This window comes from Astatotilapia calliptera, chromosome 3, assembly GCF_964374335.1.
Source record: "Astatotilapia calliptera chromosome 3, fAstCal68.1, whole genome shotgun sequence".
Lineage (NCBI taxonomy): Eukaryota > Metazoa > Chordata > Actinopteri > Cichliformes > Cichlidae > Astatotilapia > Astatotilapia calliptera.
This window is the reverse complement of record NC_137424.1, coordinates 72204865-72232696: the sequence shown is the minus strand read 5'-3', so window position 1 is coordinate 72232696 and position 27832 is coordinate 72204865. Positions and strand designations below refer to the sequence as shown.

The following is a 27832-nucleotide window of genomic DNA, read 5'->3' as shown; positions in this document are numbered from 1 at the left end:
AAGGCAAGTTTATTTGTATAGCACAATTCAACAAAAAGGTGATTCAAAGTGCTTTACAGAGACATTAGAAACAAGAACAAATAAAAAGCATGATTTAAAATTGAATAAAACAAGCAAATAAACTAACTAACTAATTAACAAACAAACAAACAAACAAACAAACAGCAGTATATAAAATCAAAACAGATAAAATCAGAACAGTAGATAAAATCAGTAGTTAAATGTAAGTTTTGAAATTTAAGCTTAAAGTGTGGATTTGGTGCTTTATTCAAATGCAGCTGAGAACAGGTGAGTCTTCAACCTGGATTTAAATAAACTGAGTGTTTCAGCTGATCTGCATTTCGTTGCCCTGTACCTGTGCATGTGCAATGACAATAAAGTTGAATTCTATTCTATTCTATTCTATTCTATTCTATTCTATTCTATTCTATCTGAGGCTTTCTGGGAGTAGTAGTTTCTTTTCTTTTTTTAGGGGCAGGGATAGCTCAGTAGGTAGAGTGGTGGCCCCATGATCGGAAGGTCGGGGGTTCAATTCCCCTGAACAGCTACCCTGAGGTACCCCTGAGCAAGGTACGGTCCCTACACACTGCTCCCCGGGCGCCCAGTGGCTGCTTCACTGAGTGAATGGGTTAAATGCAGAGAGGGATTTTCCCCACGGGGGACCAATAAAGTACACTTTCTTCTTTTCTCCTTTTTTTTTATGGTGAAATCCACAGACATGTGGATTGTGTGGCCTCTCTCTTCTCTGATTGGATTGTTACATTTGTGATTGACATGACAATCACATTGACGTTCATACTCGTAAGTTGAAACTGACACACAAACAGGAAACTTGAGCACAGTTTCACACGTAGTTTTTTGCTTTGTATCTGTAAACAGACCTTAACAGAAAAAACGTTGTAACTTGTGTAAATATTTTTAAAAAACACACAAATTCTCATTCGTAGATGCACAAACATAATGTTTTCAGATATTTTGGTTTACAATGTTACAAAACTCAGTTCACAAATACACATCTGATTTACAAGTACAAAATATTCATGAGCACAGATTAAGCCCGCTTCTCTGGACTACAGATGTTAAATCCACACAGACTCTATCTAACCTTGTGTCACTTTCACACACATTATTAACATGTAATGTTCAGTTTCTAACAGTATATCTCACCTGCTGAGACAAACACAAAGACGCTGAAAAATTGGAAATAATAGCAGAGTGACGCAGTTCCAGCAGACATTTCTGTGCTTCTGTATTAAAATCAGAATCTGAGCTTCAGACGAGACTATATGCGATGAACTTTGAGGTTCAGATGAAGCTGAAAGTCCCTGAGTGAGAGAACAGGTCTGTAACGCCACACAGTCAGAGAGAGACAGTTGATGGGCTGGACCGGAGCCCTCCAATGGCTGCAAACCAAAGACGCATAAATTAAGAAAACTAGAGAGCAGCCAGTCTTTAAATAGTGACACCAAAATATTTGCACCTGTCTTTTGAATAGGTTAGAACTCTTATTATATTATATTGAATGAATGAGGAATAATCTGGATTTATGGCAGAAACGTATTTAATAACAGTCATTTGGTTGGATATGAGTAATTGTGTCATTCAAGGTTTTTCCGCAATTTGGATTTGAAGATTTTTTTTTTTTTTCCAACAATATCTTTATTGCGTTTCAAAATTACATACAGAAATTGGAGTACTACCACAGCAAAGGAAACATCCAGGGCAGCTAAATTATTGTATAACAGTCAATCGCACTTCCTTGCAAATCAGACACTTATAAGATGTTAGAGAGCAACAGTTAAGTGGAAGTACAAACTATATGACCTGTAAATAATAACTTTTGCCTTTTGTTGTGGGCAGTCTGAGGTACACCTGTGCACTACTCATGATGTCAGATCAGCATCCTGATGTGGCACACCTGTGAGGTGGGATGGATTATCTCAATATAGCAGATGTGCCCACTACCACACATTTGGACTGATTTGTGACCACTGTTTGGGAGGGATGGTTATATTGTGTATCTGGAATGAATTTTAGGTCTCTACGTCCATCCCATGGGGAATGGGAGCAGTGACAAAGGTGTTGCGTTTATATTTTTGTTGAGTGTATATATATGTATGTGTGTATATATATACATATATATATATTTTTTTTTTGTTGAGTGTATATATATATATATATATATATATATATATATATATATATATATATATTGTACTCAAATGTACAATTCACACAGCATTAAAGATCAAGTATAAAAGAGATTAATTTAGGAAACTGCAGAGGACCACCAACCTTTACCCCCCATCTGCCCCATCCACCATACTGCCAAGATCCATATTTCCCATATATTGCATAAAGGGACCTCAGATGTTTTGAAAAAGTGGTAGTTTCCCCTTGATAATGTAAGTAATTTTTTCCATAGGTAAAGTTGTGGACAATTCCTTAATCCAGTTAATGTATTTTGGTTTACTGGTCTTCCTCCATGAGAGTGCTATGACTCTTTTTGCCAGCAGTAGACATAAGTCCAGGGCGGTAATTACCTTTCTAGACATAAGATGTCCATCAGGATATAACCCTAAAATAAAAAGTTTAGGGTCAAGAGCTAGTTGTGTACCCAATATAATATCCAGAGCTTGTTTAATCTCTTTCCAAAACCGTTGTACTTTATTGCATTCCCAGACACAGTGGAAAAACGTCCCTTTCTCCTCTCCGCACCTGAAACACAAGTCTGGGATATCACCATTATACTTATTAAGCTTTTCTGGAGTCACATACGTCCTCATTAGCCAATTATATTGCAAAACTTTGAGACGAGTAATGGTAGTTTGTGTTTGTGCTTCAGCACATGCCTCCTCCCAGTCTTCGGAGGATAAGTCCTCCTGTAAATCTTCCCTCCAGGCATTAAGTTTTCCTAAAGAAGATTCAGGGGAACCCTCAACTAACATATTATATAATTTGGAGATTATTCCCTTTCCAAAGCAATCTCTTTTCATTTCTGTTTCCAAAGTGGAAAACGGAGGGATTGACAAACACTGATTTTGAGATGATCTAATAAACTTTCTCACTTGTAGATATTTAAATCGATGTTTGCATGGGATATCATACTTGGAAATCAACTCCTCAAATGACATCAAAATCTCACCCTCTGATTCCACGAGATCCCCTATTGTCTTTAAGCCTTTGTCAGCCCACTTCCTAAAACCAGGGTCTGCTCTGCCTGGAGGGAAAAATTGATTACCCCATATTGGGCTAAAGCGTGCGAAAGAGGTGGGTTCACCCAGGTATTTTTTAACCTGATACCAGATCATAATCATATTTCTGACTATAGGATTTTTTGTCTTTTTTTTCAACATTTTGACTTTTGCTGAGTATAGGTACTGGGGAAGGGGAAGAGGTACTGAACTGTTTTCCATATTTATCCAAGGCGGGGGGGATTTATCTGTAAAAAAATACATCATAGTCCTCAATTGGGCTGCCCAATAGTACCAAAGTGGATTGGGACATTTGAGGCCTCCTCTTTCATACGGTAAGTACAAGAGTGATAAACGGAGCCTTGGTCGTCTATCATTCCACAAAAAACGTACAAAAATTGTCTTCAGGTGTGAAAATAAGTTAGCAGGGGGTGACAATGGGATGTTCTGGAACAGGTACAAAAGTTTGGGCATTATGTTTAATTTAAGAACATTAATTCTCGCTATAAGTGACAAGGGCAAGGGCTTCCATCTATCTAGGGATGAGGTGATTGAGTCTACCATACGGGTGTAGTTAGCTCCAACAATGTCTCTCAAACATGGCACTATCTTAATCCCCAGATAGGTAAAACAGTCTACCATTTTGAATTGGAAAGATTAAGTATCATTAATGAAGATTTTTCTTTGTTCACTTTATATCCTGATATCTGTCCAAATATGTGTAGTAGATCCAACAAGGCTGGGATAGACTCCTTCAGCTTTTCCAAGAAAAGAATAACATCATCTGCAAATAAAGCAATTCTGTATTCCTGTTGGTTTACTGATAGACCAGTTATGCTCTTATGGGACCGCACCGCAATGGCAAACGGTTCGATTGCTAAAATAAACAATAAAGGGGACAAAGGGCACCCTTGCCTACAGCCCCGTTTACTTTCAAACAGTTTAGATATAATTCCATTTGTCAGTATTTCAGCATATGGCTCATTATATAAAAGTCTAATCCACTGACAGAAATTATCCCCACAGCCAAATCTTTTTAATATTTCAAATAAATAGGGCCACTCAACTCTATCAAAGGCCTTTTCGGCATCTAATGATAGTAGAGCAGTGTCCGGTTTTCCCTCCTGACTATGAAGAATATCCAACACTCTTCTCACATTATGAAATCCCTGTCTACCCGCAATAAACCCATTCTGATCACAGGTAATTAGATCAGGTAAAAATCTCTCCAGTCTTTGAGCCAAAATTTTGCAAAGTATCTTTAGATCCACATTAAGAAGACTTATTGGTCTTAGGTTACCACATTTATTGCACGGTTTACCAGGTTTGGGCAATAAAGTTATCAGGGCTCCTCTTAATGAGACCGGAAGAATTCCGTTTTCAAATGAATCCGAAAACATGTCAAAAAGAGGGGGCAGCAGTTTAGTTTAAAATTCCCTATAAATTTCTGTCGGCAGCCCATCTGGGCCTGGGGCTTTACCTGTTTTCAAATGGTCTATTGCTATAGATATCTCCTCCTTTGTTATAGGTGTATCAAGATCTGCGCTCATTAGTCCTGAAATGCTGGGCAACTGAAGGATCTAACTAAGAAGGATCAACTAAGAAGAGATCTTGCTCTTGTCCCATGTGTGTTATGTCTGAGTTATATAATTTTTCAAAAGAAACCTTAAAAGTTTCATTAATTCCTAGAGGGTCAACAATAACCTGTCCATCACTGTTTTCAACTGAGGCAATGTTTTTCTCATTCTGTAATTGACGGAGGCGCCAGGCTAATAATTTCCCGGGCTTTTCCCCTTGATCATAGAATGTCTGTTTAAGACGCAAAAGACGTGAGGCTGCCTTAGAAGCAGAAAGTTCATTATACTGTGTTCTTAGTAACAGGAGCTTTTGATGGACTCTTGGACATACACTTTGAAAATATTCTCCCTCAAGCATCTCAATCTCTGCCTCCAACTTTTTTGTTTTCTGATAAGTTTGCTTTGCTCTATAACTTGTGAAGCTAATAATCTGACCCCTTATGTAGGCCTTAAAAGCTTCCCATCTTGAGCAGGGTGATGTTTCATCCCTATTAGTATAAAAAAAATGTTTATTTGGTTATCTATGAAAGATATAAATTCTGAGTCTAGGAGCCACTTTTGTTTAAATCTCCACCTAGGGGGATCTCTCTTCAGTCTCAAATCTTCATATATTAACGAGTTTGGCGAATGGTCAGATATTAAAATATTATCATAGTGACAGTCCTTTATTTTATAACTCAAATTGGCAGAAACTAAAAAGTAATCAATACGCGAGTATGATTTATGTGTATGTGAATAGCAGGAGTATTTTAAGACCTTAGGGTTCATATCCCTCCAAATATCCCTCAGATCAAGTTCTTTCATAAAATGTTGAATAGTTTGCCTACTTTTAGGATGAGAGAGATCAATACCTGAGCTCCTATCCAATTCTGGGTTCAACGTACAATTAAAATCCCCTGCTATTGAAGATTATTTTATATTATTTTTAAGAGTCATGGAGGCTTTATATAAACATGGGATTATAAATTAAATTTGCACATAGAGATTAGACAAATTATGGCAGTGAATCTTAAAAAAACGAGTAATTAAAGGGCCTCACTGCATTGGTTAAATCATTTAAATCATCACAACTGAAATGTGTGTTTGTATCATTTTGTAACTCACTGAACCATGTTCAGTGAGTGAGCCCTGATGGATCAGTGCTGTCCTGCTGTCACATAGAAAGTAATGACAGATGTTTTGATCCCTTTAAGGACACTTTCTGTAAGTCTGCATTTCAGGCCTGAAGCATAGTGGAGGCAGCAGCATCTTACAGTCCTGTTCCTCGTCCTATAAAATCCAAGGAAAGCAGGCAACCTCCACCCCTCACACTGGAAATTTACCAAAAATATAATATTTTCTTTTTCTCCTATGATGTTAACGGTCAGAAAAAAAACATCAGGCGCTCTTGGACAAACTGAAACTGCTCTGCTGCCACCTGCTGGACCTTTATACACAGTACCTCTCAGACAGGAAACCATTGTTACACACACTTTCTTACAAACAAAACTGTTATTGGAAGTGAAGAAACTATGAATATTTTTGCGAATTTTACCCTGAACTAGTAATAATGTCTGACACTCATCTTAAGCTCCAATAATATATCATCATGGATATTTCATTCAATTTTCTTATCATCCATTTCATATCCATATCATCTTGAATGACTCTTTGGTCATAAGTGGAGCTGGAAAAACAGTCTGATTTTGATTTTTGACTTCTAGCTATAAAGCTCAAGTTTCCCTCCCTCTGACGTCTGTCATCTTCTTTCATAAATCATAACATATTCCTAAACACACAAATGGTTTTTCTTCTCTTGTTCTTACTTTTTCATTATTAGCTTGTAATTCACTGATGAGAGATATCAGATGCTCTGAATACAGTGATCTATGTTTCTACTTGTTAAACTGAGTGAGAACTGAGTTCATGTGTTTACTGCAGTCTGCTCACAGAGGTTACTGTACACACTGAACTCTGACCTCATTAAAACTTCAAATGGGAATCTCCACACCTCACCATTAGTCGCTTCACTTTACTTTAAATATAGTTTACTAATTGTTTCTTTATTAAATTATTTTATTCCCATCACACCTTACAGTGTTTGTATGGACACGTGTGTCAACACTGCAAGATCAATTTTTTTTGCTTTGTTTTTTTATATTAATACTGAAGTGCAGGGGAAGATGAAAGGAAGAAAATAAAGAAGAACGCTTGGACACTGCTAGCATAATGGACAGATTTTTGACAAGGTTCCCACACAAATGCAAAACAGGAGATGAAGCATCACTGAAAATGTTTCCAAACCAACTTCATTCCAAGTCAAAGACTAGAAAATGTAGTGAAGCACATCTTCCCTTTGGGTTTACCTAAACACGTGCCAAGGTAGTCGTCGGAAGCAGTGCTGGGCTCTCCAAATCATGGACAAACAGTATCCCTGTGATGGCATGCCACACATGGTAAGCTCCACACCTCACCACCCGCTGATTCACTTTAGTTTAATTTACAGTCACTACTTTAAAATATTCTACTTATTGTTCAATATTGTTTCTTTATTAAATGTATTTATTTTTCCATCACACCTTCCAATGTTTATATGGCGTGCACATATATTAACCTTGCAAGGTCAAAGTTCTGTTTTATGTTATATTAATACATCTTTCTTTGTTTGAGTTACCTGGGGGTTGGCTTCTCCTGTCTGGCAAAAGGTGTGGCAAAGGGCTGCGAGACCTGAAGTACCACTGACAGCCTAATTGGATTGCACCACACACTTCATTGCCTGGGGGGGTGTTTCGTGTTTGTTTAATTGTTTTGTATTAGTTGGTTATATGGCAGCCATTTTGTTTTCCCCTGTGTGTATCATTTGGTTTAGCTAAACCACTATTTAAGTTCCCCCATGTGTCATTTCAGGAGGTCAGTTTGTCATATGTTTGTTTGAGGTTTTGTTAATTATTATCTTGAGTGTAGTCTATTGAGTTGACCTCTTTTATTGGTCTGCCTATTTAGGTTTTGGCTTTGTTAAATATGTTTTCATATTTTTGGGTCAATAAAACCTAGTGATGGTGAGATGAAGCCTCATGATGAACTGAAGCTTTCCATCCAATTGGTCGACTCATGGTTCGAAGCATTGTGATGATTCATTTGCTCTACTGCGCCATCAAGTGGACAATTTAAGTGAAGCGGGCTCTTTGATTATAATGATGTGTAAACCTTATGTACATCTGGATAATGACACAAACTAGTGTTTGGTGCTTCACTTTTTAATAAACTAAAAGACAGAAATCAGATTATAGGATGTGTAGTGTTGTTTATTTATATTTTGGTGTTTATCATTTGTGATATTTATTACTGTGTGCATACTTTATTAGGAGAGACAAAATTAAAAAAAAAAAACATCTCTTCCTTGCTGGTTCCATCGAAGAAGAAATGCACAAGTAACTATGTAGCACGTACGTAATCCAATTCCACAACACGGTGTGATGGGGAATCAGCTGTTTTCCTGCCCATGTTATTTCGAATCTGGCGCGAACCGATGAACCAGTCCCTGACTCAGTCACGTGGTACGGACTGCCCGCGAGGCCTCGAACGTCACTGCATACGTAATCAAAGCAAGCCTCGATACGCGCTTCAGAAAAACACCCCCGCGATTACCCGACGCACGATTCGAAGCTTCGACACACAGGACACATCACTAATAAAACCCCTTTTTTGAATTAAAACCACCTGTGTCCTTTATGCTTTACTGCTTGGTCCCTGACAATCCCACATTCTTGATTTTTAGTTCACAAACACTTCTTGTAATGACCAACTACTCCTGACATTTTGGAGATGTTAGCGCTTTATACACTAAAGTTACAGTGGGATACAAATAATATCAGGCTCATCCTGACACAATTTGTTCCTCCTGTACAAACCACGGACAAACAGCATCGCACAGTTGTTTATGTTTTTGAACCCATTTTGCACAGAGAGACATTTCTGTGCAAAATGGCGAATATTTTTCTTGTAAAGCACCTCCGAAAATGTTAGAGCACTTTTGCAAATATGTGATGTCTTGATAAATCGAGAAGATATTTGAAGTTTACACAGCTACATTCTTGCATGAAAATATCTTCAAAGTTTATTTTGTGACCCAAGAGTAATATTTCAAACTCCGCCACTCTGTGTTCCTCCGCCACTGCCTCGTTTGAGTTTTGGACGAAATGGATTCTGGGATACTGCATTTCGTCATTTTGAGCTGATTGGATATCAGATTTTTTTGCATCCAGGTCTGTGATTGGCTGGTTTTGTGACACAAATATAACGGTGTACAGAAAGAGTTGAGCGCGCACAGGCAGAAATGTTGAGAGCGCGAGCAACACAACATTTCTGCACAACAGAACACAACATTTGAAAGCGCAAATGCAAAAACTGAGCGAGAGTGGCTGCTATTGTGTGTGTGTGTGGATAATAGCAAACACTGAAATACAGTTTTTGCACGCATTTGAATTTTGTTCACTCAAATTTAGCTTTTCTTCGCTCAAAATAAATTTGTCCTCAAAATGAAACACTGCAATTTGTTTTTATTTTTACGTGCTCTCAATTTTTTTTTACGTGCTCTCAGAATAGTATCGCAAAAATAACGCCATAGATATCTGCTAAATTAAATTAAAAATGTTTAGAAGACAGACTACAAAATGGAAATCTTACTTCAGCTGGCAAATCCTAACCCTGTCTGATGTCATTGAGATATCAGAGTGTTTTTGTAAACTTTAATTATGTTTACAAGGGGCTAAAATAACAGTGGAGGAAGATGGCACTCAATACATTTCTGCATGCAAAACAGCATTTACAGATTTCTGGAGATTTCCATTTGGCAAGGTCAGCTCGATACAGAGGAGTAGAGTTTTAAAATGTCCTACTGCAGGTAGAAATGAGCACATTAGAGAATGTCTGACCTGTATAAGATTTTATTCAGACATGCAGAAGCACAAGTTTCAGCTTTTGAATTTAATATACATGCATCTGTCTTTCTGTGAAGATGGCAATGTTTACAACCAAACTGCAAAGCAGCACTTCGTAAAGGCCGGTGTGCTCTCGTGTTCCCTTTGCATCGCGAGCAAAGGAAGGAATGAGGAATAATCTGGATTTATGGCAGAAACATATTTAATAACAGTCATTTGGTTGGATGTGACTGATTATGATGAATATACACTGGATAAAAGCTTTAGTGTCATTCATTTATTGTTCAGCAATTTGAATTAGGAAATTATTTAATATCTTTTTTAAGAGTCATCAGCGCTTTATATAAATATGACATTATAAGTGAAGTTTGTGCATAGACATTAGACAAAGTTTTCCATTCAGCCTGTTTTTTTCTGCATGTAATAAAAAAGGAGTAATTAAAGGGCATCCCTGCATTAGGTAAATCATTTATATTATCACAACTGAAACGTGTGTTTTTGTCATCCATCTTAGATGATTGTAATGGATTTTTTTTTATTTGTTTTCTTTTTTAAACGGGCTTAGAAAAAAAATCTGTTTCACACCTCTGAGTGGAAAGCAACCATCCTCCACCCCTCACACTGGTACATAACCCCACTGTCTCCCCAGCAGCCCTCGTCATCTGGAATGACATGCTACCTGGTGCAAAACTGGCAGAGCTGAGTTATGAAGCAGTTCATTAAAGTTTAAGATTCAAGTTGCTTTTTATATGTTTGGCCACCAGATGTCACCAAAAAGAAAAGCTTCCAGTAATGAATCTTTTTTCAATACAAGCTTCAGAAAGCTTCATTTGCTCTCCAAGATTCAAGAAATTTATTGTCATGGTCTCCACAAAACACAATAGGTTACAATAGCAATGGAATTCTTATTTTGCAGGTTCCCTTCACACAACTAAATAAGTAAAACAGTGCGTGGGTGTAATCAGAATTTAAAGTACTAGTAGTTGCAACACTGTCACAGTGATAATATATACAGAGTATGCAATATTAAGGTGTATATGTAGAGATATGTACACAAATTGCAAATTTACAGGTTAATATACATGTGCAGACTTTTACATTTACAGAATAAGGGTAATTACAGTTTTATTATGTTGTGTATAAATGTACAAAATTGAAAATCTACAGTTATGGATAATTACAATTCCGTAATAGTCAGTGATGCAGTAGCCTGATGGTCTGTGGACAGTAACTGTTTTTTAATCTAGTTGTTCTCGCTTTCACACTCCCGGAGCATCTGCCAGATGGCAGGAGTGTCAACAGTATGTGTGTGTGCTGTCCTTGATGATGTTATGTGTCCTTTACCTGACCTGAGTGTTGTAGATGTCCTGTAGTGCTGGGAGGCGCACTCCATAGATGAGTTATGCCATTTTAATGACAGGCTGGAGAGCCTTCCTGTCCTGAGTGGTGCAGTTCCCGTGCAGTTTGTCAGGATACTCTCCACTGTGAATTTGTAAAAGCACTGAGCAGTTTGGAGGTTAATCCAAATTTTCTCAGCTTCCTTAGGAAGAAGGGTGTCATGGTTTGCCAGACAAGCCATGTGAGTTGTAAATGGAGGACCCAAGATGCAGGCACTGCTGATATGAGTGAGCTTTTATTGGTGGAGAGTGAAACACACAAGCGGGGGTGCTGAAAAGACAAAACTTAGACACAACCTAAACTGGGAAAACTAAACAACAAACCAGAAAACGAGGGAGCAGAGAAGACATGAAGGACAATGAGCAGGGAGAACAGCATGGATGAACGCAGAGTGACGCAGGGAGGTAACACAGACAAACCAGCAACACACACAAGAAAACACGCTTAAATACAAACAGGGCAATCAGGGAAACAGGAGGCAGACACAGCTGGGATTAATTGGACATAACGAGACAAGGGGAAGCAAAACTAGAAACACTGACAAGACAGATGAACCTTAAAAATAAAACAGGAAACACACCGACTGAGCTCTAAAGACACAAATGGTAAATGGTCTTTTACCATTTGTACCATACCGTATTTGTATAGCGCTTTACTTGGTCCTAAGGACCCCAAAGCGCTTTACACTATACACAATCATCCACCCAGTCACACACACATTCACACACTGGTGATGGCAAGCGTAGCCACAGCCTCCCTGGGGCGCACTGACAGAGGCGAGGCTGCCGGACACTGGCGCCACCGGGCCCTCTGACCACCACCAGTAGGCAACGGGTGAAGTGTCTTGCCCAAGGACACAACGACCGAGACTGTCAGAGCTGGGCTCAAACCGGCAACCTTACAAGACGAACGCCCAACTCTTGAGCCACGATCGCCACAAACTTCACACAGACTGGGGGGACAGAAAAGAGGTACTTGAAACATGGAACAGGAGAGCACAGAGGACACAAAACACTAGGGATAATCACAAACAACCCAAAATAAACAAAACCACAGAATATTAATAAACTTAAGCATAAACACAGAGTCCACAGACATAGGAACATGACAAAGAGTCATTATTGAGCATTTTTGATGATGCTGTGTGTTATGGGTTAGTGAGATCCTCACTGATGTCAGTGCTGAGGAGTTTGAAAGTCTCTTACTTGTAAGGAAGTTGAAAGTCCACAGGATTGTGACATGTTACATTTGATGGTAGGAGGATCATACATGCATTATAACAAAAGTACATATTGAAAAGTAGTATTGGAGACATATTATGAAAAAATAAAATATTGTTGATCATTTTGATAATAAAGTCGATATTTCCACTGCCTCCATGACTCACACTGGTTCTCTATCTCAGCAAAATCACAGCAACAAGCACAAATCCTGCCAATGATTTACTTCCTTATAAACCACTGAATCAGGTGACGAAGCACTGATGAACCAAATGAAGCTTCAGACTTCACTGATTGTGTGACTCTATTCAGATCATACCTCGACACAGTGCTTCTGGAGCAGTTAGGTTTTTGTTGACACACAGGCTGGAGTTTCAAACAGACCATCATTAGCAAACACTTTAACTTCTTCATTCACTGTAAATGAACTCACTAAACCTATTTTCCATGTGCTGTGTTTGAGTCCAGCTGACCTATTGATTTTGGCAATACCACTCTATTTCAGTTAATTAAAGATGGGCATATATAATATACTAAATCTAGATTATTAGCAGAGGTGGGACCAAGTCATTGTTTTGCAAGTCTCAAGTCTTTATCCTCAAGTCTCAAGTCAAGTCTCAAGTAATGTCAGGCAAGTCAGAGTCGAGTCTCAAGTCACTGGTGTAAAAGTCCGAGTCAAGTCACAAGTCTGAAACTTTGAATTTCAAGTCCTTTCGAGTCTTTAAAAAAAAAAAAAACGAAAAAATAATGTTGCAGTTATATGCTAAATGTAAATATTAGACCATGTAATTTTAAAATCTGTGTTTTTCTCAACACATGACAAAATAGTGAACTTAGAAAATATACACAAATTGTGAAATTGCACCTCTTTAAAATGCAGCTCAATTAAACCTAGCTCCAAGAATAATTTTCACCGACAGTTCTGAGATAAGCTGCATGTTATTCTTGGATGCGGTTGTAGGACCGGCTTTAAAATCGCATGACAAAAATATCATACACATTAAAAAAAACTGCATCACCAACGTAGCCTGGACAACATTTGCTAGTTAGATGAAGTCAGCTATCTCATCCTAGCATATGTATATGCATATTTATAATCATACGGTTCTTGGAGTGAGTGCATACACTCATGAAGTTTATAAAATCATCGTTTGACTTGACCCGGCCGGACCAGTGTTGTTATTGTGGTGTTTCTCCTGTCTCCATCCCCAATATTTTGAACCATAACAGATATCAAATGGGGTGGCAAAATCAATTTTAATTTTACACATATGCAGGTTATTGCACTCTGTAATATGCATTATGTATGGCTAAAATACATCAAATATAGTGAATATACACAATATAAACAAATTTCATATAAATATAGTCTATAGCATTATTTGCTTTAGACCAGATAATTAAAGATTTCAGTTACATGAAACGTGAATTTTGTAAACTGAAAAAATTAGTATTGCACAATCAGAAAAATCTGGTTATTCTTAGTACTGTGTACTTTCAATGAATACGTCCTCACCTAGTTATCTTAAGCAAGTTTTACTTTGTTATGTTAAGGCAATGAGTTTGCATAATTTCCCGACTCTCTGTGACCTCTTTTGCTCTTTGAATGCAGTACATCACTAGCAGTGAGAAATATTTCTATATAATATTTCTTTGTAATAATGTAAAGTCCTCCTTTACTGCATCATTGAATCTTCTCTGTGGTTTACTTTTTTCCCCATCTTACCCAGTATCACATCATTTATTTGTAATTTCTAGTTTTATATCTCTTGGAGATATATCTTTTACATACTTGTAAATGCACCATGTGGGTGATGGAATGTGATGTGACCCTGTGGTCCTTCCAACTCACACTTCTAATCCCTGCCATGAATTTATCATATTTAATAATAAGTCTAATCTTTAACATGTAGACATTTTTGGAACTCAACAGCTCAACCACACACACACACACACACACACACACACACACACACACACACACACACACACACACACACACACACACACACAGTTTGGATTGCATAAAGCAGGAACAGAGTTTAGAAAACAAGAGGGAGATTACATTCAATGATTAAGGCTGCTGAGCATGTGATTTTTGATAAAGTTTTATCAAAAAGTTTAATCAAGGGTCTGTGCGTAATGGACATTTTTCCAGTTTTATTTTGTGAAATGATTTGTTGTTGCTCATGATGAACTTTACCAAAACATTCAATATTTATACGCGGAAATGAAAAAGCATGGAAAAACAACCATGATGAAGAACATTACAATACCAATAACAATATTAATATTCACAGCAACAAATATGTAATAAGCTTTGTGATGCAGAATTAGAGAAATTAATATCTGACTCTGAAACTACAGAAAGTAGTGAGTTTACTGCCCAGAATACTTAATCTAAATCAGAATCAGAATACTTTTTTCATCCCGAAGGAAATTAGGTGAAAAATATGAAGGACAGCCCCGGTGTGGCTGAGCTTGGAGATTTCTTCTTGTGCCTTATCCTCTTTACCAGCCCTGATTTATGCCCAAAAGCAGCCTCCGAGTGCAGGTTTTTATAATAACTCTATTGTCAAAGTTACCTTGAAAATATGGTATCAATTTCGTCGTTATTTTAAGTTGACCTTTTTTTCCTTCAGTCACCCATTTTGAAAAATCCCTCTTTTCAGCCTTCTTTAGTTGATGATGCTTTTTATTTGTGGGCCTCCTTGGGTATCAGGTCTTTTTCTGATCTGTATATTCAGAATACATTTGCCTCCTTTGAACAGCTCTCATTGAAATTTGGCCTTCCAAAAAGTCACTTTTTTCGCTACTTACAAATCCGGAGTTTTGTTAACCCTAGAACACTATCGCTATAAATAGTAACACAATCACTAATGCCGGGTGATTTTTACCCGATATAATATAACCAATAAAAAGTAAGGCAAGGCAAGGCAAATTTATTTGTATAGCACAATTGGTTCAGAAACAACAGATCAACAGCTTTGGCACTGATAGATTTAATGGAAAAGATAACGGAATGTATGGATAATAAGAGGTATGCGCTCGGAGTTTTCTTAGATCTAAAGAAGGCGTTTGATACTGTTAATCATGAAATTCTATTAAAAAAACTGGAAAAGTACGGGTTTAGGGGAGTGGTTTTGGAATGGTTAAAAAGCTATGTAGGGAATAGGCAACAATATGTACAAATAAATGAATATAAATCTAATTTGATGGATATAGCTTGTGGAGTACCTCAAGGTTCAGTACTGGGTCCAAAAATGTTTATTATGTACTTAAATGATATCTGCAGAGTATCGGAGATTTTAAAGTTTGTGATATTTGTAGATGACACAAATATACTGTGTTCAGGTGTGGAATTGCCACAGGTTTTGGAAATGATCACACAGGAATTAACGATATTAAAGAAGTGGTTTGATATAAATAAATTATCATTGAATCTAGATAAAACCAAATTTATGTTGTTTGGAAACCAAAAAAAAAACATCGAAGTAGAAATATGTGTTAACAATGTATATTTAGAAAGAGTAAATGAAATAAAATTTCTTGGGGTGATCATCGACCACAAGCTCTGTTGGAAGCCACACATTACTTATGTTCGGGGGAAATTGGCACGGGGCATTGCCGTCCTGGGGAAAGCAAAGCATATGTTGGATCAGAAAGCACTGCACATTTTATACTGTGCTTTACTACTGCCATATATGAGCTACTGTGTAGAGGTCTGGGGAAACACATACAAAAGTAACACACAAACAATAACTATAATACAGAAAAGGGCCATTAGATTAATAAATAATGTGGGGTACAGGGACCATACAAATGCACTCTTTGTCAAAATGCAAGCTATTAAATTCCAAGACTTGGTGAAGCTTAAAACAGCGCAGATAATGTATAAAGTAAGAAATAAATTGCTTCCCAAAGAAATCTGTAAATTGTTCATAGAAAGAGAAGGTGGGTATAACTTAAGAGGGAAATGGAATTTAAAAATACAAAGTGCTAGAACAATTTTAAGAACTATGTCTATCTCAATTGCAGGAGTTAAATTATGGAACAGTCTAACAGAAGAAATAAAAGACAGTAAAAACATAAAACAGTTTAAAGTAAAATATAAAAACCTAATTTTAAATAAGTATAAGAATGAAGAAAACGGGTTTAACCCAGGACGGTAATGTTGCTGGTAATGGTGTTGCAGTTCTTTTTTGGTTTTTTTGTTTTGGTTTGTTTGTTTTTCCATAACTTGTGTATCTGCAAATATACACATTCTGTATTTTTCATATGAAAGAAACTATACTGTGGTGGGGCTTGCTAATTTCTTGTTTTTGATTTATGTATGTTATGTTTTGTTTTACTTCATATGTTTCATATGTTTCATATGTTGTTTGTTTAATTTAAGACAAAAAAAAAATTTAATGAATGAGAGGTAAAACTTGAGGGGGTAGGGACAAATAAGTAAATACTTCTGCCTACTCCTTTTCAAACAAATAATGGAATGATATTTTGTAATGATTGTGAAGGCACATGTTTGAAATGTTTGAAATAAAAATGAACTGAACTGAACTGAACTGAACAATTCAACAACAAGGTGATTCAAAGTGCTTTACAGAGACATTGGAAACAAAAACAAATAAAAAGCATGATTTAAAATTGATTAAAACAAGCAAACAAACAAACTAACTAAACACACACATTTCACACCTGTTCGCGCGATATGAACCCTTATCGTAAGGGGAGCTACCAGTCCTTCTGTGGACGAGCTACTTTCTATTTTAAATTCCCTGAATTTAAAATACTCTCTAGACCCAGTCTAGACCCAGCTGGGGAACTACCCAGAGCTCTAAACCCACTTAACAAACAAACAAACAAACAAAACAGTATGTAAAATCAAAACAGATAAAATCAGAACAGTAGATAAAATCAGTAGTTAGTGTAAGTTTTGAAATTTAAGTTTAAAAGTGTGGACTTGGTGCTTTATTCAAATGCAGCTGAGAACAGGTGAGTCTTCAACCTGGATTTAAATAAATTGAGTGTTTCAGCTGATCTGAGGCTTTCTGGGAGTTTGTTCCAGATATAAGGAGCATAAAAGCTGAATGCAGCTTCTCCGTGTCTGGTTCTGACTCTGGGAACTGATAAAAGACCAGATCCAGATGACCTGAGGGATCTGGAAGGTTCATACTGGGTCAGGAGGTCACTGATGTATTTTGGTCCTAAACCATTAAGAGCTTTATAGACCAGCATCAGGACTTTAAAGTCTATCCTCTGACGGACAGGCAGCCAGTGTAAAGACCTCAGAGCTGGACTGATGTGGTCCACTTTTTTGGTCTTAGTGAGGACTCGAGCAGCAGAGTTCTGAATGAGCTGTAGTTGTCTGACTGATTTTTTAGGTAGACCTGTAAAGATGCTGTTACAGTAATCAAGCCTACTAAAGATGAATGCATGGACTAGTTTTTCCAGGTCCTGTTGAGACATCAGATTTTTTATCCTTGAAAATATTTTTGAGGTGATAGTAAGCTGATTTTGTTATTGTCTTAATGTGTTTTTCTAAGTTTAGGTCTGCATCCATCACTACACCCAAATTTCTCGCCTGGTTGGTGGTTTTTAGATGTATAGATTGAAGTTCTCTGGTGACCTGTAATCGTTTTTCTTTGGCGCCAAAGACTATTACTTCAGTTTTGTTTTTGTTTAGTTGGAGAAAATTGTGGCACAACCAGTCATTAATTTCCTCAATGCATTTACCAAGAGCCTGTACAGGGCCTCGGTCTCCTGGTGACATTGTGATATATATTTGTGTGTCATCTGCATAGCTGTGGTATGTAAGTAAGTAATCAAATATATCAAAATATGACAACACATGACAAATTAGAGTGGTCTTCTTTTACTTTCAACTGTGCCATGTCTAACAAAATGAAAAAAAAAAAACCCTCCTAAAACAAAATAATGACTCTGGAGAGCTGGTCTTTGGTCCACCCATTCCTGGGACATTTGAGACTTCCCTGGTGAAGGCACAGGCTCCTCGACACGCAAACAGCTGCAGGAGAGAGAAATCATGTAAATGTATTTGCTCGGGTGTAAATCACCCAGCGATAGTGTTCTAGGGTTAAGGAGAAATCCTCCCATTTCCCATCTAGACCTCCTTGTCATGACTTTGATAACCTTCTATCCCCCCCCCCCCCCCCCCCCCCCCCCCCCCTTCATCACAGGGCCTGATCTCTTGTCTGTATGGGAGAATATGTTCCTTTGGCAACTCCTCAACCTCGGCTATTAAAATGGCATGGGAGCAGGATTTGGGGTGTGTGATTTAGGATGACTCTTGGGATAAAATTCTTTACCGGGTCCATGGCTCCTCATTATGTGCCAAACACGGGCTGATTCAATGTAAGATTTTGCATCGTGTACACTGGACTAAAACCAGACTAGCTCAAATATACCCCAACCTTAGCCCTGATTGCGACTGTTGTCATCAAACACCTTCCTCTCTAATACATATGTTTTGGTCATGTCCATCCCTCAAACAATACTGGATTAATATTTTTCTGACTTTATCAAAGATCATCCAGCTGCCCCTCCAACCTGTGCCCTTAACTGCTTTGTTTGGGGTTCTTCCTGATACAGTTGTCTTGCCGACGCCCCAAGCGGATTTGGTAGCATTTCTCACCTTATTGTCAAGACGCATAATATTGTTATGTTGGAAGTCCCCTTCTCCCCCATCCTGGGAAATCTGGATCAGTGACGCTTTGCATTTTAGCAAACTCGAAAAGATTAAATTCACCCTGCGTGGGTCTATGGCCAAATTTTTTAAGACCTGGCAACCCTTTTTTGACTATGTTCAACACTCCCAATTAGCCAGCTCAGACTTTATTCTATTTTATTTTATCTTATGTTTAAGTATACAGACTCTATTATGCCTGCGCTTTATGATGGCATTTACTTACTTACCTACTTTATACATATTTCTTTTCTCTTACAGATTTGACTTATCTCTACAACTAAGCTGACCACTCATTATGTTTGGTTTTTTTTTTTTTTCTTGGTTTGTTTGTTTTGTTTTTCCTGTGTCTGTGTGGGGGTGTGGGTTCTGAAACTCTTCACATCTCTCTTGTACACTCAGGAACTGCTATCTTGTACTCCAGGGTTTACTATTCGTATTATTAGATTGGACCCTTTCTTTTTTCTTTTTGTACATCCACTGGTACTCCTATAATTATGAGGTGGGAGTGTGTGTTTCATATTGTTTTATGTTCTTCAAAAAGAAAACGGCATATTGTTCAATTTATCTTTTGTTAAAATGGATGCAGAAAATTTAATAAAAATATCTGAGGAAAAAAAAATAATATGAAGGACAAGACCCAAAAACTCACTACATGCCAACGGGAAAGAGCTCTACTTAATTTTATGTAACAAAATGTGTTTGAGCAGATCAGTGCATCCTTCACACTTCGATTATTGAGTCCCTATAATTCCTATGTGTTGTCAGTTGGTTTAGTCAGTGACTGTAATTATTCTGTAATAGCTGATCTCTACATGAGCATCAGTCTTTGTGGTTCAATCCTCACAGAACAACTTTGATCTTACAAACAGCTGCTGAACAGGAAAATGAAACAAATATACTCACACGTGTAGAGTATTTTACAAAAAAGTGTAAAATCTTGTACATTGAATTCTTGCACAGTGAAAATAAGCTGTACTGTAACACTAATTTAATGTAAGGTTTAGTTTGTGATACTGTTTTAAATGGTGTTAATCAATCCTGTGATAAATTATTGAAGAGGAACAAACACTGTGGATCATAGAGTCGCTGATAGAGAGCTCAGACACAGTCTGAGGGTTTGATGACAAACAGAGAAATGAAAAATTAAGTATGGTCAAACTTCCTAATAACCATCTATCATAAATGTAAACAAACAATGAAACAATAAATAAATTGTAATAATCACTGTCTAAAGCTCAATCAAACAAGTAACAAGTTATTAATCTGCTCACTTACACATGCCTTCATAAACAACTCTGTGAGGATTATCTGGATGTTTTCGTAAAAGCTGGATCTTGTTTCTAAACCAACTATTTGTGAAGAAGTAAATTTCCTTCCTTCTAGTTTGACATGGGTGGAGCTGATCCCAGCTGTCACTGAGTGTGAGGTTTCATACAGCAGGACAGGGTGCCAGGCCATCGGATAATGGTTATTAAAAGGTTTTACCTGAAACTGAAAGTTAACACTAACGGATTGAAATAGCAGCAGGAGTCTCATAGTTATCTGTACAAAGCCCTGAGACGTCTGAAACGGGCTGATGTCCAACAGAATACTGAGCCTTTTCTATATTTTCTGTAGATCAAGAAAGCAATAACAGCAGCAACAAGAAGCACATCAATACAACAGGTAAATCCTCCTTCTTTACTCCATTCGTCTTCCCTCCATCTTTGTTGTCTTCATCCTTCTCTGGTCCTCTTGTCTGACCTGCAGGTGAGAAACAGGTGTGAGGTGTCAGCTGTCAGGTAGGTGATGAGTGAAGAACAGAACAGAATCCATTTCCTCTTCAAACTGCGTCAGACATTATCTACTGCACTCTGATCAAATCACTCAGACCAGCTGCTTTCTACAAAGTCTCATCAACAACATCTTTAGAAACAAACATCAACAAACAGGAAGCAGCTTCACCTCTGATCACACACACACTCAACTCTACTCACTCACCTGGAGGAACAATCAGGTGGAGGATGATGCTGTTCTTCCATGAGCGTGTTTCTTCAATGAAAACACGGCACACGTATGTTCCACTATCAGCAGTGTTCACATCCTTCAGAATCAAAGACACGTCTCCATCCTTCATCTGTCTGTCCTGCAGATCCACCCGGTTCTTAAAAGATGGATGCTGATTGGCTGAAATAAAGTCACCATCCTGGTACAAAATCACATATTGTGGCACCAGGTCAGCTCTGCTCCACTTCACAATGTTGCTGTTTGGAGCTCGACATGTCAGAGTGATGTCCTGTCCAGACTCAGCTGTGATGATCTTTGGGTCTAAAAGAGGAAACAACAGAGAGCAGAGAGGTTAAAGGTTTGTGTGTAATTAGTAATTAGTAATTAATTACTGATTACTTCTCCAAAAAGTAATCACATAACTTTACTGACGACTTATTTTCAAAAGTAATTAGTAACTTAGTTACTTTTAAAAAACATGATACACAATCTGAATAGATAATAAAGCAATAGACCTTTAGTCCAATTCTATTTTTATGCATAATCCCTTATATAAAATGTAATTACATTTTTTCAAAAGTCTCTTTTTAAAATTTGTTTCATTAGTTTTAATCTTTTAACTTTATGCATCAAGCACAAATTAAATTGGCTGAAAAGGAAGCGCTGTGAGTTCTGTGCCCCTAGAGACAACAAAACAAGCCTAAGATGCTGCAAATATGTTTGCAAGGCCCACCTCTCCTGAGTATCACATACCAGTCATGTGCATGAATACACATGCACACACAAACATACACATGCCCACACACAGACACACACACAGACAAACACACACAAGCACACTCACACATACACACTAGGCTTCATGTTGAGTTTGGTCTTTGGTTTTCAGTTTATTTTTTACATTAAATGTTCATTTTGTAATTCATTTTCAGTGCCTGTTTGTATTTTCACTGCAGTTATTTAATGTCTATTTATTCATGTTAAACACTGCTTTGAGATACAGCTAAAGAAAGTTGAATAAAAATGGTGAGAAATGTTCTTTGTGATAACTTAAGAGCAGTTAACAAGGACCAGTCAATTTCGACCGGGAACACTAAAGTAAGGGGGTGGGGGATGCAGAAAACCAGAGGGTTTTAAACATCTTCCAGGCTCTGACCTCAGAGGAGGGACACAAAAGGAAATCTTCTTCTGGTCAGCGATTTCCAGTTTTATTTCAAGTCTCACTAATTCAGTCAAGTTTTCATCAAAGATTGTTTGGTAGGTAGGAGATGGAGCCTAAATGCAAGATTCAGTAGAAAAAACATAAACCCAAGAGCAGCTTTAAAGCTGAAATCTCAAAGTACAAAACTACTGCAGATCAAAGAATCTTAAACAACAGGAAACTCTTCCAGGAAACCAGATAAGCAGAAGGCAATGCAGCTCAAACAGAAAATCAAACATCTCAAAATGAAATTAAAGTCATGAACCCAAAAAACACACATAAACCTAAAGAACTCTTGAATGGAAGCGCACAACTAAGAGCATAAAATACCATGACAGGAACTCACATCAGGAATAAGAAAATAAAGACACATAAACACTAAGAAATAACTGAAAGCAAAATGTCAAGAAAGAATTAACAAACAAAAAAAGAAACACGATCCACGCTACAAAAACTGGAGTTTCCTGGAACACTTAATGCATCAGATCTGAGGATGTAGGAATTTTTTGTTTATATGATGTTTGTCTTTCCGGATGGGTGGAACCTTAATTAAGTAATTTTCTTCTTCCTGTTGTCGTGGTAACTGATAAACTGCTGGGGTGGTTTGGAAGTACTGAGGGGAGTTTTTGCTTTGCAGACATTTTGACCGCATGTGATGCCTGTTTTTATGAAAAATTACACAGTACTGTGCAAAAGTCTTGAGCCACCCCTAACTTCTTTGTCTCCTTGGAATCAAATCACAACACTTTTTTCTTTTCAAATTAAAATCTTAAGAAACAGCAGAAGCTTTCTGAAGCTTCTCTTTGGATACTGGCTGCTTTTTCACTCAGTTTCAGTCCTTGTAGCTGACAGAGGAATTTGTTTCAAATATAAAAATACTCCAAACTCAAAGGATCAAGCATCTTTAGACACTTTAATGCTAGCAGCCTGTCACTAAAACACAGTTCTTCTTTTTTTGGTTGAATCTATGAAAAGTGTCAAAGATAACAAAATTTAACAGTCACAATTGTGTTGTTCAATGATTTGTGCACAACAACAACAATGGGACCTCTCTCATCCATCAGTCACCATGTGGACATTTTTCTGACACACTTTGAAGCTGATGGACGTTTTGTGTCTGCACTAAGTACGTTTTCACCATCTACGGCACCGGCAGGATTCACTTTCACAGACTCACAACCACCAGCTTCACCCCTCTCCTGCCCCTCCAGCTGTAGACTTTAACATTGAGTTTCCCCACACATGTTTACAGGCGAGTTAGAGAGCAAGAGAAGAAGAGACATAAATGTCTTTGTTTCTGCTCTAACCAAACAATGCTGCTCTACAACTCTAGACTACCAGCCACAAAGACAACAGCTGGAGAAACATCTGCCTACCTCTGACATCCACCAGCTCATCCATACAACAAACAAACATCAACAACCAGGAAGCAGCTTCACCTCTGATCACACACACACAAAACTCTACTCACTCACCTGGAGGAACAACATGAAGGTGGATGATGCTGATTGGTTCCGTACTGATGCCTCTCCTCCTGCGCTTTGTTCCACTAACAACACGACACTCGTATGTTCCACTATCAGCAGTGTTCACATCCTTCAGAATCAAAGACGCGTCTCCATCCTTCATCTGCCTGTCCTGCAGATCCACCCGGTTCTTAAAAGATGGATGCTGGTACTCTGGAACAAACTGTCCTTTTTCGTAAAAAAGCACATATTCATCTTTCAGGTCTTCTCTGCTCCAAACTATAACTATGATCTTCTTGTTTGGAGCTCGACATGTCAGAGTGACGTTCTGTCCAGACTCAGCTGTGATGTTTTTCTTGTCTGAAAGAGGAAACAACACAGATCAGATACGTCGAAGGTCAAAGTACAATTATGATCAGAATGATTGACTTTAAATATTTTGTTTATTTCCTTTGACATTTAAGTTTTTAGTCATGTTGGATTTAATGAACCTCTGAACATCCAGCAGGTCACCAGTGACCCACTGAGGGGGAATTTTAGCCTCATGCTAAACATGCAAAGTGTATTACCATGTAAACAGGCTGATACTCTTCAGTTATTTACCTCCGAGATAAACACGTTCTAACAGTTAATCTCACCTGCAGAGACGAACTCGAAGACGCTGAAAAACAGCAAAGTGGAGCAGAGTGACGCAGTTCCAGCAGACATGTCTGTGTTTCTGTATTACAGTGGTGGGCTGGAACAGACAGTGGTGGGCTGGAACAGACAGTGGTGGGCTGGACCAGTGTCCTCCAATGCAAACGTATAAATGAAGAAAACTGGAGAGCAGCCAGTCTTTAAATAATGATGCCAAAATATTTGTACCTAAGAGGTCAAAAATCAGGACTCTTATTTTCTTAAATTAATGAGGAATTATCTGGTTTTGTGGCTGAAACATATTTAATAACAGTCATTTGGTTTTGGACATGACTGATTATAACAAATATACACTGGTTAAAAGCTTTAGTGTTATTCAAGGTTGTTCAGCACTTTGGATTCAGAAATTATTTTCTATTATTTTAAGAATCATCAGCTCTTTATAGAAAGCTGAGATGATAACTTAAGTTGGTGCAAGTAGATTAGACAAAGCTTTTTAGACAAAACATTTTGAGTGCTCAGAGCAGAAAAGGGCTATTTAAGAACCAGTCCATTTACCATTTTCTTCAAGCTGTTTTTTTCCCCTTTTGTGTCACAAACATAGTAAAGAATATTTAAAAAAGCATAATTTCATGACATCCCTGCATTAGGTCAATCAAATGATCACACCTGACATGTGCCTTTGTATAATCCATGTTAGATGATTGTAATGGCTTTTTAAAAATTCTAGTTTAGATAAAATCTCTGTTTCTCACCTCTGAGTGGAACAGAAAACTGTGATCAGACAGACATGTTGCAGTGAGTGAGCCCTGAGGGATCAGTGCTGTCCTGCTATAATGACAGATGTTTGGAGCGCTTTAAGGACACTTTCTATAAGTCTGCATTTCAGGTCTGAAATATAACGGAGCCAGCTGCATCTTGCAGTCCTATAAAATCTAAGGAAGGCAACCAGCCTCCACCCATCACACCGGACCAGCAACCCTGTCACTGTATAACGTTGTCTACCCAGCAGCCCTAATCATCTGGAATGACGTTCGATCTTGGTGGTGAAACTGAGGCTCCTCTGCTGCCACCTGTTGGATCTTTACATAGCTTACATATAGTACCTCTCACACAGGAAACCTTTCTTACACACACTTTTTAAGAGAGAAAAATAAAATAAAATAAAACCCATTGTTCTAGGAGGAGAAATGGCTGAGCAGCTGCATTAAAAGCCTTAGATCTGTTAGGATGCCTGGGTCGTCGACCCAGGGTTTTTGAGTTTATGATATTATTTATACTGTCTAGTTTTTGGTTTCTTTGAGTTCTGTCTTATGGCTTAGGTCTCTGTCTTCTTTAGTTGCTCTGTCTCCCCTATCACCTGCATCCCCTTGTCTAGTTCGCGTCTATGTGTATCTTAAGTTCCTATATCCCCGTGTTCAGTCAGTGTTTGTGTCTGCCCTGTTCCCACGTCTCTGTTCCCTTTGTAGTGCCTGCATGTGAGTCTGTGTCTTTGTTCAGTCTGTGTTATGTGTTTCCTGTTTTACTTTGAAGGTCTCCGTCTTTTCTCAGTGTGTTCAGTTTACGCTTCTTTGGTCTCGTCAGTTCTGATTTGCCCCAGCTGTGTTTCCCTCCTGTTACTCATTTCCTGATTGCTCCCTCTGTGTATTTAAGCCCTGTGTTTCTTAGTGTCTGTGTCGTGATCTACCGTTTTCTTAGCTGTGTGTTCTGGCATTCCTCTGGTTTAAGTTTGTTTTGAGTTTTTTCCAGTTATGTTATATTTTTGAGTACCAAATTAACCCTTTACAGCCGATCGGAGCAGGCACGCTCTGTTTTGCGTAACTATTTTTAAATCCCGGTAGCTCTGCAACCAAGTAAGCTAGCGCAATAATTTTTTTTGCATATGAAACTGGAGGAGTTGTACTTACATCTTACGCCATCAGCTTGTCCTCGGTCACAGTTTCCTTCCACATATAGCTTTGCAAAAACTGCATAAAAATCACTTGCAGCAACAAAAACATGATATTCCAGAAACACGCTTCGCCGATCCATCAGCTGTTTGTAACACTTCCTACGTCCATCAGCGCGAACTATCACATGACCGCATGACCTGCCCGAAACCGGAAGTGACGTCATTTTGCGGAAATGTAGTTTTTTACGATCGAGGCCTTATGAGCTTGTGTTTTACTTGTTATGTGTTTTAAAAAGTTATGTTTGACTTTATGACTTTCTGTGTCGTTTCTGGGATGCTTAAGACTCATATTGCACTGCTGGAAATAGTTTATTTTGATGCATATGCTGTTATTTTGCAAATTTGCACTATAATATTTATTTTTGTTTTTCCTGCAGTATATAAAAATTGGTGTATTTCAAAAATAAAACTATGAAGACACTCAAAATAAATTTCCTGTGGTGGGAAACTAGTTTGTGTAACTTTTTTGTATTTACAGTTTTGAGGGATAAGCCTCTTAAATTTCTCTAACTAGAAATATATGTTAAAAAAACAAAAACGATTTTCAATTTTTTTGTAGTTTATTGCACTTTTTTGCAATTTATGTAATTACTATGCACCTAATGCAGACATATTATTAAAGTTTGGGCTATAATGGTTGTATTGATGTATAGCAACTTGAAATGCTCCCAAAAATGGCTCCACAGCATGTAAAAATATAATATAAGCTCTGGCGAACTTGGTTCTATGGTAGGTCTTAAAGGGTTAAAGCCTTTTTGAGTTCACGTCTGTCTCCGGAGTCTGCACCTTGGGTCCTATTCCTGCCTGCACACAGCCACACCCAACAAGATCACCATGTCAGATAGAAAGCATTGGATGCAGTGACGTAAAGCACTTCGCCAGTTAACTGCAAAGGTGTGCTCTCTGAAGTAACGAGCCGCGCTTCTAATCTGAGGGAAAAGGCTGAGTTTTATAGTTTCCAGGAGAGCGGTACTTGACTTACTGCATTGTGCCAAGTCTAAAATTTTGTGGACGGGGGATTATGATGTGGGTTTGTTTTTCACAAGCTGAGCACAACTCTTAATGCTTTACCAAGACATTTTGGCTTGGTATGGTTGGGGTGGTGCTGTCACTTGGTGATTGCTCTCTCTGTGGTAGAGTATCACTTTCTGTATCTCTTACAACACACAGTGGTGTTTTTGTGTAGGTCATATGCTTAGCCACTTTAGTTAAAACTTTGAGATAATGTCTTATTTCCTAGTCTAATCTTCACATGCTCTATGCCAGGTACATTCTCTTTTGATTCACTCACTGTGTCTTCAGGGATCTGCTGGCATAGTTTAGCTCGTAGCCGACTGATTAGTAAGATGGCCTCTATACCTGTCCCTGCTGCACTTTCCTTCTCAGTATTTGAGATGTTTATTTAGTCCTCCAAAAAAGATGTGGGCTTTATAGAAAATTGGGAACCTTTCTGGGACAAATCTGGTCTTGTTAGAAGAGATGGTACCCATCCAATTTTGAATGGAGCAGCAGAGATGCAGTCTTACATGTCTCTTTGCAGCTTCCCTCTCGTTATCTAATAATAATAATTAACTT

At 37.9% G+C, this 27832-nt stretch overlaps 1 protein-coding gene across 1 annotated transcript in view; it reads right to left on the bottom strand.

The window, feature by feature from the left end:
- The window catches only part of LOC113015028 (junctional adhesion molecule-like), a 357528-nt gene extending 333111 nt beyond the window's left edge, over nucleotides 1-24417 (bottom strand). The window contains exons 1-3 of the mRNA XM_080299164.1: nucleotides 24309-24417; nucleotides 23680-24030; nucleotides 20998-21324 (exon numbers count right to left, since the gene is read on the bottom strand). Of these exons, the coding sequence (XP_080155290.1) occupies nucleotides 20998-21324; nucleotides 23680-24030; nucleotides 24309-24378 (748 nt within the window). The 5' untranslated portion in view covers nucleotides 24379-24417. The remainder of the gene's footprint in view (nucleotides 1-20997; nucleotides 21325-23679; nucleotides 24031-24308) is intronic.
- Nucleotides 24418-27832: the final 3415 nt, after the last annotated feature.